Source organism: Podarcis raffonei, chromosome 11 (genome assembly GCF_027172205.1).
Source record: "Podarcis raffonei isolate rPodRaf1 chromosome 11, rPodRaf1.pri, whole genome shotgun sequence".
Classification (NCBI taxonomy): Eukaryota; Metazoa; Chordata; class Lepidosauria; order Squamata; family Lacertidae; genus Podarcis; species Podarcis raffonei.
In genome coordinates this window covers 51,551-66,752 of record NC_070612.1, presented here as the reverse complement: position 1 = coordinate 66,752, position 15,202 = coordinate 51,551, and the positions used below count along the sequence as shown (strand labels likewise).

Genomic DNA, 15,202 nt, shown 5'->3' with positions numbered 1-15,202 from the left:
GCTGCATCACACTGTTGACTCGTTAAACTTGTGGTCCACCAAAACCCTTAGATCCTTTTCACATGTACTGCAAGTAAGCCAGGTGTTACCCATCCTATATTTGTGCATCTGGTTCTTCCTGCCTAAGTGCAGAAACTGACATTTGTCCCTATTGAAACTCATTTTGTTAGCTTGTGCCAAATTCTTCAATCTGTTATGGTCATTTTGAATTCTGATTCTTTATTCTGCAGCATTAGCTCCCTCTCCCAGTTTGGTGTCAGCTGCAAATTGGATGAGCATCCTCTCAATTGCTCATCCAGGTTTGAGTCCCAACTGATATCGGGGAAATTGAAGCCCGCATGATTACAATACCTTTCCCTTTTGAATGTTCGGTAATCTGTAATTCCTCCATTGCTTCACTGACAATTTCATTTCCCAGAAGGTGGAAGAAGCAACAAGGGGATCATCTATATTGGACCTGGTCCTCACCAACAAAGAGGAACTGATGGATGAAATGGAAGTACTGGGAACCTTGGGAGAAGCGATCATGTCCTCTTGGGTTTCATGATATAGAAGGAAGGGAAAGCTGGGTGTGGTCTGACATGCACTCTGGAATTTAAGAAAACTTAAGGAACTTTTGAGTGAGATTCCATAGTCAGAAATACTCAAAGAGAAGGGAGTCGAAGATGAAGGGGAGTTTCTTAAAGCTGAAATATTGATGGCACAAATGCAGACAATTCCAACAAGAAAGAAAAATGGGAGGTATCTAAGGAAACCATTTTGGCTGCATAAGAAGCTTACAGATGAGCTGAGAGTTAAGAAGGGCATGTATAAGAAATGGAAGAAAGGGGAAATCACTAAGGAAGAGTATACACGAGTAGTCAACAGTTGCAGGGGGAAAGTCAGGCTGGCCAAAGCTCAGAATGAGCTCAAACTTGTAAGAGAGATTAAAAATAATTTTAAAAGGTTCCTCTGGCTATGTTTGAAGCAAGTAGTAGGTGTGCTGGGTGACTGCCCAGCACAGAACACCCTCTGCTGTGGGGCTAGCAGGACCTTCCCTCTGATTGGCAGGCAGGCTTCTTCTACTGGGTGGGTCCTGGCCAACAGGCTGACTGATTGACTGCAGCCTTGGAAATAGGAGGGCCATGGACATCATCCGGAGTCCCTGCCTCCATGTCTTGTTGCAGAGCGCAGATAACGCATGATCTGCGGGTGGCACAGCCCCTCCTGCCCTGGGGTGTGTGTGTGAACAGGGTTAATTACCCTCATTTAAACCTGAATTACTGGCATAACTGGCTGTTCGATCTCTTGGGAGGCTGCCATATTTCATCGCCGGAAGCTGGAAGATGTCCAAGGCGCAAATTTGGCAACTCTCCAAAGTTAGTCTCGTCAGCCGGAAGCCCCTGTCTCCTAAAATTAAAAAGATTTGGCAAAAAAAAAGAAACAAACAGGCGTGTTCTGGACAGAAAGAGTTAAAAGAAAAATCTGCTAAACTACACAGTCACTGGAGGCCAAGTTTTGGACTTCAAAAAGACTCCTATCTTGTCTTGGTGAATGAGGTGAGAGGCTGCTGTGTTTTTGTATTCGTTATATCTGCTATTTCATGATTTGGTGAACGTCACCAAGAAAGAATTAATTACCCAAAGGATCGCAGGAGGCGTAAAATAATTGGACGTATTGGCATCATCACAGTCCTCAGCAGAGCCCCCTGATCAAAACTGGCAGAGTAAGATCAGATATGATCAGGTCAGCTCGGGCTGAGGAGGGAAGATGGCAACGGTAGACGCTCTGACGCAGAAAGAAAAAGGATATGATCAGAAAAAGTCTCCTTTAATGGGGAGAGATTGGATATTTTTTTTATTGGAATTACAAAAGGGGTGTACTTGCATGGAATATTATGGCATACAGTTTGAAAAGAGAGTGATGGTAAACTCTGGGTGCCTGCCAGCTGTCCGAGGGCCCCAGAGAGCTGGCCTGGGTTTTTATGCGGAAACCGAAACAATCTTTGTGTAACTTACTGATTGCCAAGTACTCCCGTACAGTACATTTGAAATATCGGCTGGTTTGGAAAGATCAAAGACAGTGCAAAGTCATTAATTAATTTCAACCTTGGATGGAAGCTCAGAGCCTATTAGAGCAACAATCAGCAGAAAAAGGAGGGGTCCTTGAAGGAAGTCTGTGCTTCAAAATATTAGGACTGAACAATGTGGAAAAAGCCCCTGCATGATTATAGAAATAAGGAACGGTTAAATAAAACAAGATTGAGAGTTATACCAGCGACTGACTGATCGAGAGAGGAGATTGTCAATATCAGGATTGGAAAATTTTGAAGTAACAAAGAAGATAGCAGAAAGATAAAGGATGGATATTTAGCTCTTGAAATCCAGAACATGGGAAGTCCCATTGAAATTAAATAATTCGGACTCTGTATTGTTTTTTGTTTTTGAATGTGGTAAGATTTGGCTTGATTTGTTATTAATATGAATGTTTTTTCCCTCTTTATTGGAAAATGAATAATTTTTTTTTTACAAAAAAAAAGGAAAAAGGAGGGCCAGATGGGCCTTGGGCTGAGCTTTGTTGGCTTTGGTTGCTGCTGTGGCCCCAACTGCTTAGAGTGTTTTAAATGGCCTTTAGCGTTTTAATAATTTTAAATTGTTTTCAACTGTTTTCAACCTGTTTTATAAAGGCTCTTTGGGGGATGTGCCTCGGAGGAGAGGAGAGGAGCAGGGCCCCTCAATTGCAGTGGTTTAGGGTAGGGAGAGGTATGGAGGGGGGCAGGCCAGGTAAGGGGCACACGTGCCAGCCCCTCCTCCAACCTGGGGAATTGTGCTGGTCCTATCAGCCAGCCCTCAGGTCTGTGACTATTGTTGAATGCCAGGGCAGCTCAGAATAAGATTTAAATAATAATAATACAAGGTATACCACCCTATACCAGCAGGTCTCGGGGCGCTTCACAGGATAAAATCGTAATATTAAAACAGGAAATACATAAGATCTCCCTCACCCATGATCTGATTATAGATGAGGATGTTGATCTGGCCTGTGTCACTGAGACCTGGGTGGATGAGCAGGGTGGAGTTGGTCTCGCTCAACTGTGCCCACCTGGGTACTTGGTGCAGCATCAGGGCAGACTTGGGGTTCAGGGAAGGGTACTTGCTGTGGTCTATAGAGATTCTCTCTCTCTCCATGCTCTCTGTCCAGCTAAGGGGCAATACTGTGTTGTTGTTTTTAAAGTGTTTTACTGGAAGTTCCCTTAAGCCAAAAAAAGAGAAGAAATGTTCTGTATATTTTCTGGCCACCAGCAATGAGGAACTGATAGCATTGCTTAAACAGTTGAGCAATTGGGGAAATAAGGAATATTTCCAAAAACTGTTTGCAAAGCTAGAACTTCCCCATTTTTAAAGCTCAAGCACAAAGACATGGGACCAGAAGGGCCCTGGGCTCCTACTTACATCCTGTTTTAGGTTTCATGTCTGATGTGTCATTCCCTCTCTCTCATCCATCATGCCCCTGAACCCCATTGCCCAACCCTGCTTAAACCCAGCAGTACCCCTCAACTTAAGAGGAGAGACGTGTGTTGCTTGATATAGCTATCTTGACGTTTGAGTTTCCCCCTCAGCTGACAGCTTCAGGAAGGCAGTTGCTCCTGATGTAGGGAGAAAGGGCTCTTCCTCAGCACTGCAGACCCAGTCCAAATAAAGGCAATTCTGGTCCTTCGGAGGGTTAATAGAATGCCTGGAAAACTTCATAATAATAGGATGTACCAGAAGTTATAAGCAGGAGAAAGTCAGTTAGGAAGTAATGGGAATATTATAGGGTGTGTTCCGATTTTAAATTCACTGCAAACTTGGGGCCCATTTTCCAATCTATCTGACATTTGTAAGTCACCCCAGAAATCTGTCACTATCTGTATAAGGTTATGAGTTTAGACAAGAGCTGGGAGCTGAGTGGTGGGAGAGATGGCAAGGAAGTATGAAGGTAGACTGCGGGAAATTATGATGTGTATGTGTGTGGTGTTGCCGGAAATATCCGAGGGCTCCTTTGGACAAAAAGTAAAGACACCAACCAGGATAACTTGGAGCAAAACAGCAGCCTGTAGGCTTGGCCTTTATTGAACTGTTGCAACAGGGTGTTCCCCTCACTTGCAAGAGAGAGGAAAGACCCCGAAAAATAGTGTGCAAGGTCTTATAAAAACTTTTTGAAATTCCCCTCCTCTAGGTCAAGCCCACCCCCAGAAACATCATGCATACATTACAGAAAGGAGGGGTTGAGGGAGGAGTTGGTGGTAACCTGAGTGTCTTGTCACCTGGCTAGTTCCTCCTTTCCCCCCTCCCCATGAGTCACTTCCAGGAGACAAAGGGGAGTTTGCAGTTTCCTGCCCCCAGAGGGAAGATCTGATCATTGTCCATTGTTTCAGTCCATGCTGAATCCACTCCCATATGCAAGTTCTTTGTGATCTTGATTGTCTTCTGTCTGGGATCATCAGGGTTGGCATAGCAACTGGGCAGGGCTCCTGTGGATGTGCTGAGACGGTGAAGGGATTATGGCTGACCAGGACCAAGGCACCCCCCTTTGATAGTTCTTGTCATATGGAGTAAAATAAAATGGAACAGTGCAAATCCGATGTATGGTTGATTTTCTATGAATTTATAACAGAAATGTGGCGTATGTAGTGTGTGAGTGTGTGAAGTTTGTACAAACAGAATGATTGGGGTGGGGGGTTCCTGCTACAGTGGCAGTGCGTTGCTGCTGTCGCAGCAAGATCACATGTGCGAGAAGTGATTTTTCTGGGGTGTGTGTGCCCATACAGCTCCTTGCCGGGGTGCAAGGGACCTAGATATGCCTCTGCACCTCCCTGCAAATTATGATGAGACGATGATGCTTAACCTAATTCTGTTATTTCTATTTACCAATCAAGCAAGAAAAGAGTTTTGTTTATGCTCAATTTATTGAAGATTTTCAAGCAGAGAAGCTCTCAGTCCAAAGCAAGATGACTCACCACCCCAGACACACTTAAAAATAATAATCACTTTCCCTCATTCATATAGAAAGAGGGCCATTTCCAGGGTGGGGCACAACATGCAAATGCTAGCCCAGAAAGAAGCAGCTGGATTTTGATTATATGGCAATAGGTAGATGTTTCATCAAAGGGGATCTCAAGAGAAATGCTGGAATTCATTCAGGACCATGGAACTCAGAGTCTGCAACCTCTTGTCCACCCAGAGAGATCTTTTCCTTTGCAATGATTCCTCCAAGCAACCCTAAAAGTCAGAATAAGAGCAAAAAATGAAGCAAGGGAAGCCACATGACTGTTGCTTGTATAACTAACTACAAGTGAGGTGGATCTTCTTTAAAAGCTCCACAACATTTCCAAGTGAGGCATTTGTGTCAGCTGCAGGGTCATTCTTTCTGTTCATGCTGATGATCAGTTTTGGTGGTCAACAGGAAGTCTACCTACTAACAGCCCATGATGCCCTTCTAGCAAAATTTTGCTTCCCATCCCATCCCATGGAACTTTACTGCTCAGTCATGGATACAGCTGTCGAGCTGCTCAACTGCCTCATTCCTTGAGTCTGAGCAACTGAATCTGTATCCACCTCCCATGTGCTGGTTCATGACTAGGGGCTTCCAGATTTCACTGTCCTGCCACTGAGGACTTCTTGGATCATTCTTTGTCTAGCTCCTCCCCTTTGACCCTACCGCCTTGGGGGACCCTGCTGGGAGTACGAGACTCCCGATTGCCTCGCTCCCAAGGGTCATAGGAATGTGCAAGCCCACACACCACAACAAGGTGATGATCCAGTGAGTGAAAAGCACATTCAGAGGCATATTGTGCCTAACAATGGAGGTGGAACAGAGTCATTGTGGCTGCTAAGCATTGATAGCCTTCTGTGAAAGACCTCCAAGCAAACTTGGGAAGTGAACCATCTGCCCCAGGACTTCGCTCTAGCCCATGACAGAACTCAGACTGTCTCCTCCTTTCCTGCATTCCAATTTATTTATTACTACATTTATACCCCACCTTTTCTCCAAGGAGCTCAAGGTGGCATACATGGTTCTTCCCCTTAGAAAAACACTGTAGGCTGGGTTGTGAGACAGTGACTGACTCAATGTCAACCTGTGAACTTCCTGGCTGAGTCAGGATTTGATCTCTGGTCTCCAAGGTCCTCTCTTACCACTACTCCACATTGGCTCAGTTGCCAAACAATTTCCTTAAATCCCCACCAAGACAGCTACCAAGTGTTTGCTGCACACAGTGGTGGCTGGCTTTGTGATGCGGGTGGGGCTGCGGTCTTTTCCTGGCTTCCCAGCACTGTGTGATGCTGCCAGTTACTCAGAGGAAGTGGAGAAGGGCAGCAGGGTCCCAGAGCAGTGAGGGCACTACTGGCTGTACATTTAAGGAAGCATCTTTAGCCCTTGTCAGTGCCTGTTGGGGAAGGATCTTTAGCTGCCAGCTATACAACAGTCAAGTGAAACCACCTTCCTCTACATAGTTATGTGAACTGAAAACTTGGCAGGTATTAAATGTTCCAAGCACTGAGATATTAGAACTTACCAGGCGTTCATCCCTTGGGGGTCACGGACAATCCTCTTGGCACAGTTAATATCATTTGTGATGTCATCATTTAAGAACGCTGGCAAAGATTTGTCAGAAAGCAAAGGAGGTTACTGGGGATTCCTAAAATGCAAACCCCAGAATACAAACACCCCCAAGGTTGCAGGGGCTGTCTCTGAACTGTGGAAAACCTTTTCCTAGAGGTCCATCCAACTTTTGGGGAACACTTAAAGCATTTCCCCCTTGAGCTGGCATTCAATCATTATAGCACCAAGCGGGGGATCCCTTCAAGTCAGCTGCATTCTAGCCAGAGAAAGAAATCAGTTCTTTAAAAATGGCCCATCTCATCCTCCATCCAGACAAGCAAGGTCACAGTTCCAGGACACATTGCAACCCAGTAAAAGCAGGAGGATACAGAGCAGAGGCAGTGGGGCAGAGCATGGCCTAGTGAGAGCTCATGGCCTAGGGCATTGTTTCCCAGCCTGTGGGTCACAGCCTGCAAGTGTTGTTTTGTGCAAGTGCAAAAAGGGGTTACATGTATGTGTGCTCAGAAGGGAAGATATGTATTTGAGTAAAGAGGGAGAACAGTGTGTGTCTGTGTGTGTGTGAAGGGCTGAGGTGTAGGAGCCAGGGGGAGGTGTAGGAGCCAGGGGGAGCCAGGGGGCCCATCGCCCTGGCACACATTTTTGAGGGTGTGCAATCAGGTATCCCCACGACAGGCACTGAGCCCTGGCAGCTGAGGCACATTGGCAGGCAGGTTGGTCTGGTGGGCAGGTGGATGGAGGCAGCAGTTGAAGAGCCTGTCGGAAGCGGGCTCCATCCACCCTCTGTGGGGGCTCTGCATGCCACCCCTGGTGCACGCCCCAACTGCCCAGTCCACCAAGGGAGGGGGGGCAGCAACCCACACTACGCTGCTGGTGAGGGCAGAGGGATGCACACATGCACATGTGGTGCATGAGAGAGAGAGGAAGACAAGCACCTGAGCAGAGAGAGAGAGGCATATCTGAGTGATTGTCTCTCTGTGCAGTATAAGGTGGAGCGAGAGACACAAAACTTGCATGTATGCCTGTGGCCTGTATATGTGAGGGCATGTGTGTGCTCTGTGTGTACGCAATAGTGTCGTGCGGCTACCTTGTATAGATTTTCCTGGTACAAGGAGTGCTCCCTTGGTGTTATTGGACAATAGCAGTACCAGTGTGTACGTTTGCATGTAAAAACAATATTAAGTGACACAGTCAGGACAAACAGGGCACAACTGGCTTTCCGTGATAAACATGAAGTTTGCGGTGAGGGAAGCGGCAATGACTGTACTGTACTCTCTGCAATTTTCCCTATGCTCACCCCAATGGCTTTAACTCTAACAAATAAATGGAACCTATACTATGTGAAACATTTTGAATTTCATTATGTAGTTTCAATTTTTATTATTAACTGTGTCATTAAAAGTTCATCACAAATTCAACAAAGAAGGGGCCACAGGAAGAGAGAGGTGTGGGAGACACATTTTTAAGTTTATTAAGATATTAGTACCAGCATTTCCGGAAGTCCAAAATTCATTTGACAATAAATCTGTAGTCACCATGTCTTGCAAATTTGGATTTGTGGGTCACCATACCAAAAACATTGGGGACCACTGACTAAGGACAGTCGTGACAGCTGGACAGATACACCTGGGGGTGAAGGTATGGAGGTTGTGGAATTCTTTTTTTAAAAAGTCTTCATGTAAATTCAGCAGTTTTTTAGTGTGAAATTCTCCTGAATGACAGCTTTGTATGCAGTTTTTTGTAATCTAATGTACTTTTGTATGCAATTTTTGTAAATATATCTATTTATAGGCATACTGTGCCCAATGCAGTTGGCTTGAGAAGTGCACTGCAAGATTAGAAGTGTGAGTTTCGGAGAATGTGCAGTGTGTTTGTCCGTGTATTATTTCAGAAAGTGCAAATTAGGTAGATTCACCTTCAAATGTGAACTGAATTAAAGAAGTGTAAGCTAGTAGGGAATCAAAAGATAAAAGGAACAACTGGCAAGTTTGGCCTTGGAGATCAAAACGAAGCAGGGCAAAGGCTAATAGAGTTCTGTCAAGAGAACAAGCTGGTCATCACAAACACGCTTTTCCAACAACACAAGAGACGACTCTGCACATGGACATCACCAGATGGGCAGCATCAAAATCAGATTGATTATATTCTCTGCAGCCTAAGATGGAGAAGCTCTATACAGTCAGCAAAAACAAGACCTGGAGCTGACTGTGGCTCCGATCATCAGCTTCTTATAGCAAAATTCAAGCTTAAACTGAAGAAAGTAAGAAAAACCACTGGGCCGGTAAGATACAATCTAAATCAAATCCCTTATGAATACACAGTGGAAGTGAGGAACAGGTTTAAGGATTTAGATTTGCTGGACAGAGTGCCTGAAGAACTATGGGTGGAGGCTCGCAACATTATACAGGAGGCAGCAACGAAAACCATCCCAATGAAAAGGAAAGGCAAGAAAGCAAAGTGGCTGTCCAACGAGGCCTTACAAATAGCGGGGGGGAGAAGGCAAGCAAAATGTGAGGGAGATAGTGAAAGATACAGGAAATTGAATGCAGATTTCAAAAAATAGCAAGGAGAGACAAGAAGGCCTTCTTAAACGAGCAATGCAAAGAAATAGAGGAAAACAACAGAATGGGAAAAACCAGAGATCTGTTCAAGAAAATTGGAGATATGAAAGGAACATTTCGTACAAAGATTACCATAATAAAGGACAAAAGTGGTAAGGACCTAACAGAAGCAGAAGACATCAAGAAGAGGTGGCAAGAATACACCAAGGAATTATACCAGAAAGATATGGATGTCTCGTACACCCCAGGTAGTGTGGTTGCTGGCCTTGAGCCAGACATCCTGGAAAGTGAAGTCAAATGGGCCTTAGAAAGCACTGCAAATAACAAGGCCAGTGGAAGTGATGGTATTCCAGCTGAACTATTTAAAATTTTAAAAGATGATGCTGTTAAGGTGCTACACTCAATATGCCAGCAAGTTTGGAAAACTCAGCAGTGGCCAGAGGATTGGAGAAGATCAGTCTACATCCCAATCCCAAAGAAGGGCAGTGCCAAAGAATGCTCCAACTACCGCACAATTGCAATCATTTCACATGCTAGCAAGGTTATGCTTAAAATTCTACAAGGTAGGCTCAAGCAGTATGTGGACCAAGAACTCCCAGAAGTACAAGCTGGATTTAGAAGAGGCAGAGGAACCAGAGACCAAATTGCAAACATGCGCTAGATTATGGAGAAAGCTTGAGAGTTCCAGAAAGACATCTACTTCTGCTTCATTGATTATGCAAAAGCCTTTGACTGTGTTGACCACAGCAAACTATGGCAAGTTCTTAAAGAAATGGGAGTGCCTGATCACCTCATCTGTCTCCTGAGAAATCTCTACATGGGACAAGAAGCTACAGTTAGAACTGGATCTGGAACAACTGATTGGTTCAAAATTGGGAAAGGAGTACGACAAGGCTGTATATTGTCTCCCTGCTTATTTAACTTATATGCAGAATTCATCATGCGAAAGGCTGGGCTGGATGAATCCCTAGCCGGAATTAAGATTGCCGGAAGAAATATCAACAACCTCAGATATGCAGATGACACAATCTTGATGGCAGAAAGTGAGGAGGAATTAAAGAACCATTTATTGAGGGTGAAAGAGGAGAGCGCAAAATATGGTCTGAAGCTCAACATCAAAAAAACAAAGATCATGGCCGCTGGTCCCATCACCTCCTGGCAAATAGAAGGGGAAGAAATGGAGGCAGTGAGAGATTTTACTTTTTTGGGCTCCATGATCACTGCAGATGGTGACAGCAGCCACGAAATTAAAAGACGCCTGCTTCTTGGGAGGAAAGCAATGACAAACATAGACAGCATCTTAAAAAGTAGAGACATCACCTTGCCAACAAAGGTCTGTATAGTAAAAGCTATGGTTTTTCCAGTAGTGTTGTATGGAAGTGAAAGCTGGATCATCAAGAAGGCTGATCGCCGAAGAATTGATGCTTTTGAATTATGGTGCAGTCCCATGGACTGCAAGAAGATCAAACGTATCCATTCTTAAGGAAATCAGCCCTGAGTGCTCACTGGAAGGACAGATCCTGAAGCTGAGGCTCCAATACTTTGGCCACCTCATGAGAAGAGAAGACTCCCTGGAAAAGACCCTGATGTTGGGAAAGTTGGAGGGCACAAGGAGAAGGGGACGACAGAGGAGGAGATGGTTGGATAGTGTTCTCAAAGCTACCAGCATGAGTTTGACCAAACTGCGGGAGGCAGTGGAAGACAGGAGTGCCTGGCGTGCTCTGGTCCAGGGGGTCACAAAGAGTCGGACACAACTAAACGACTAAGCAACAACAAAGCTAGCAATCCCTGCAGTATCAAGTTGCTTACCATTGCAGGAGCTTCTACACCCATTGGCTGTTGGGCGATGTCCATTGTCGCACCACCAGCGGCTGTTTATCTGAAAGAGTCCATAGTCACGGCTGCCGTCGGAGTTTGGTGGCCCCACGGCTCTTGTGTTAAATCTGCTTTCATGATAAGCGGCACAGAGCCCTGGAACAAAGTGAACAAGAAAAGGACTACAATTTGGGTATACGCTCGGTGTGCAATCTTTTTTGTCAAAGCTTAGAAATAGAATAATTTAAAAACATTCTTTCAATGTTCACTATGGAAGCCGCCTGTAACGTCTACTCCCCCCCCCCCATGGTCTTAAATAGAAATTTGCACAAACTATGAATGAAAGTTGGGACATTTTGATGGGCAGCAGGGTGTGTGAACCTTTTCCTGAAAAGAAGTCCCCATTTCAGCTTTGCCCCAAAACACCAGAAATAGCAAAGATGAAGGGAAAGGAAGAGCAAACTCACAGTTGGCCAGGCTGACGCCACGATATCCATCCATCCCACCCTGTTTCAGTCGCGCAGCCAGTTCACATCTCTCATACACTTTGGCTTCATTCCCTGCAAGGAGGAGGCAGAAGAGGGTGAGGGCCAGAACCTTCATCTCTGCGGCTCCCTGGAGTGTGATGCTTGGATTCCCTGGGGTTCCCCAGTGGCTTTTGTAGACCAATGTTTTGGGCGGAGTCCAGATGGTGAGCAGAACACTGACAGGGGGAGGGGAATAAGTATTGATAGGAACCCCGCCCCCTGCAAAAAAACAGACACATGGTGCAATTCTGGTTTGATATATGATAACAGTGTGCAACTTAGGAAATATTTCAACATTCACTTAACATTTTCAACGGAAAAGATTAAAGCAGGCAGCATGTAGAATCATAGAATCATAGAATCATAGAGTTGGAAGAGACCACAAGGGCCATCGAGTCCAACTCCCTGCCAAGCAGGAAACACCATCAGAGCACTCCTGACATATGGTTGTCAAGCCTCTGCTTAAAGACCTCCAAAGAAGGAGACTCCACCACACTCCTTGGCAGCAAATTCCACTGTCAAACAGCTCTTACTGTCAGGAAGTTCTTCCTAATGTTTAGGTGGAATCTTCTTTCTTGTAGTTTGGAACCATTGCTCCGTGTCCACTTCTCTGGAGCAGCAGAAAACAACCTTTCTCCCTCCTCTATGTGACATCCTTTTATATATTTGAACATGGCTATCATATCACCCCTTAACCTCCTTTTCTCCAGGCTAAACATGCCCAGCTCCCTTAGCCGTTCCTCATAAGGCATCATTTCCAGGCCTTTGACCATTTTGGTTGCCCTCCTCTGGACACGTTCCAGTTTGTCAGTGTCCTTCTTGAACTGTGGCGCCCAGAACTGGACACAGTACTCCAGGTGAGGTCTGACCAGAGCAGAATACAGTGGCACTATTACTTCCCTTGATCTAGATGCTATACTCCTATTGATGCAGCCCAGAATTGCATTGGCTTTTTTAGCTGCCGCGTAACACTGTTGGCTCATGTCAAGTTTGTGGTCAACCAAGACTCCTAGATCCTTTTCACATGTACTGCTCTCAAGCCAGGTGTCACCCATCTTGTATTTGTGCCTCTCATTTTTTTTGCCCAAGTGCAATACTTTACATTTTTCCCTGTTAAAATTCATCTTGTTTGTTTTGGCCCAGTTCTCCAATCTGTCAAGGTCGTTTTGAAGTGCTGTGCAATGCTATGCCTTGTAGTGGCTTTGAATGTAAGAACATGTTCCACAACAATTTGCCAAGCATTTATTAGGACTTTGCTTTGGAAGAAATCAGACTCTCAGACTGGTTCAGGACTGCAATACCTCAAGGACCACCTCTCTCAATATGAACCAGCCTGAACCTTGTGATGATCATCTGGGGCCCCTAGTTTAAGCTCTGGTTTGCTAGTAAAACTGAATTGCAGTGTTGTGAAATGATGCATGTCTAAAAAGTGTGTCACCAACATGAAAAGTCTGGAAAGCTCTGCCCTAAGTGGTAAAGACAGAGGAGACAAGAGGATTCTGAATGTTAAGACTCCAATTGTATGTCTTCTTCTTTGGCAATCCCTCGTAGCCAAGTAAGTTTGTCTTCCATAAACTTGGTTTTAACAGTGAGTCCGTAAGTGACTGTGGAGGCCAGTTCTGGATCCACTCATCCTTCCACAATGAGGACATAGCTTTCTGGATGGGAGTAGATCATGGTGAGGGTTTGCCAAGCGTGCCTTCCTCTTAGCACCTTTCTCCCTTTTGTCCTGAGTTTGACCATCTTCAAAGCCCATGACACCTTTGTGTCATGGCTGTTCTCCAATTGGAGCGCTCACAGGCCAGTGTTTCTCAGTTGTCAGTGTTTATACTACATTTTTTTTAGATTTACCTTGAGAGAGTCTTTAAACCTTAGACCACTAGCATTACGCTTTCTATTTTTAAGTTCGGAATAGAGTAGTTGCTTTGGAAGAAAAAAATCAGGCATCTGCACAACATGACCAGTCCAACAAAGTTGATGTTGAAGAATCATTGTTTTGACACTGGTGATCTTTGCTTCTTCCAGTACATTGGCATTAGTTTGCCTGTCTTCCCAACTGATGTGTAAAATTTTTCGGAGACACGGTTGATAGACTCTTTTGAGGAGTTGGAGATGGCGTTTATAAGAGGTCAATGTTTCACAATTGTATGTGCACGTACCCTGGGGATAAGCACCATGGAAGTATGTTGTTGTTGTTTAGTCGTTTAGTCATGTCCGACTCTTCGTGACCCCATGGACCAGAGCACACCAGGCACTCCTGTCTTCCACTGCCTCCTGCAGTTTGGTCAAACTCATGCTGGTAGCTTTGAGAACACTATCCAACCATCTCCTCCTCTGTCGTCCCCTTCTCCTTGTGCCCTCCATCTTTCCCAACATCAGGGCCTTTTCCAGGGAGTCTTCTCTTCTCATGAGGTGGCCAATGTATTGGAGCCTCAGCTTCTGGATCTGTCCTTCCAGTGAGCACTCAGGGCTGATTTCCTTAAGAATGAAGAGGTTTGATCTTCTTGCAGTCCATGGGACTCTCAAGAGACTCCTCCAGCACCATAATTCAAAAGCATCAATTCTTCGGCGATCAGCCTTCCTTATGGTCCAACTCTCACTGGACCATAAAGTACAATCTATTTATTTTTACACCTATATTCCACATTTCCTTCAAGGTGCTCAGGGTGGCATATGTGGTTCTCCCCCCTCTCTATCTTATCTTCTCAAGAACCCTGTGAGGTAGATTAGGCTGAGAGACCAAGTATCAGCCCACGAGCCAGCAGTGGCATAGCATGGGAGGGCACAGGGGCGGTTGCCGTGGTGCAAAATTGTTAGGTAAAGTACGGGCCAGTCGTGTCCGACTCTAGGGTTGTGCGCCCATCTCACTTAAGAGGCCAGGGGCCAGCGCTGTCCGGAGACACTTCCGGGTCACGTGGTCAGCGTGACGAAACTGCTCTGGTGAGCCGGCACCAGCGCAGCACACGGAAACGCCGTTTACCTTCCCGCTATAAAGCGGTACCTATTTATCTACTTGCACTTAGGGGTGCTTTCGAACTGCTAGGTGGGCAGGAGCTGGGACCGAAAGACAGGAGCTCACCCCGCCGCGGGGATTCGAACCGCCGACCATACGATCGGCAAGTCCTAGGCACTGAGGTTTTACCCACAGCGCCACCCGTATCCCTTTGCAAAATTGTTAGGGGCGCAAAATTTCAATACCCAGTGCTGCCTCAATACAGCTGTGCCCTTCTGTTGCTGGGCTCTCTTGAAAATGTTTTTTCCATGTGAACCAGGAAGTGACCTCTCCAGACAACAGAACAACTCTTCTTTTCTAATCTCTGCAGCTGCGATCTCCTGCGTGACACCAACACTGTTAGGCAGTGCGCATGTGTACTTCATCTGTTTCCCTCCCTCCCACTGACCCTTCTGCACAGCCAGGGTGCTGGCAACCCATGTTACACCACTGTAAGCTGGGATTTGAACTCAGGCCTCCCAGGTCCATCACTTTTAACCACTGCTGTATAGTGGCTCAGTTGTTAGACTGTTCCCTTAAACTCACACCTGGATACTTACAGCTCCCAAGAGGCAAGAGCCACCTAAAGCCATTGCTGTACATTTAAGGAAGCATCTTGGAGGCATCACCAGTGCCTAGTGATAATCTTTAGCTGCTAGCTGCAACAAAGCCTAGTGAAAGACACGTCTCTAAGCAGTCACAACAATTGAAATCTCAGCTGCTTTTGA

At 45.5% G+C, this 15,202-nt stretch overlaps 1 protein-coding gene across 1 annotated transcript; it reads right to left on the bottom strand.

Moving 5' to 3' along the window:
* Positions 1 to 4,891: 4,891 nt before the first annotated feature.
* LOC128423423 (lysozyme C-3-like) lies at positions 4,892 to 11,623 on the bottom strand. The gene is made up of 4 exons (XM_053408550.1): positions 11,423 to 11,623; positions 10,950 to 11,111; positions 6,536 to 6,614; positions 4,892 to 5,240 (listed from the first exon to the last, which is right to left on the bottom strand). The coding sequence occupies exons 1-4, from the start codon at positions 11,556 to 11,558 to the stop codon at positions 5,174 to 5,176; spliced, it is 444 nt and encodes a 147-aa protein (XP_053264525.1). The 5' UTR covers positions 11,559 to 11,623; the 3' UTR covers positions 4,892 to 5,173.
* Positions 11,624 to 15,202: the final 3,579 nt, after the last annotated feature.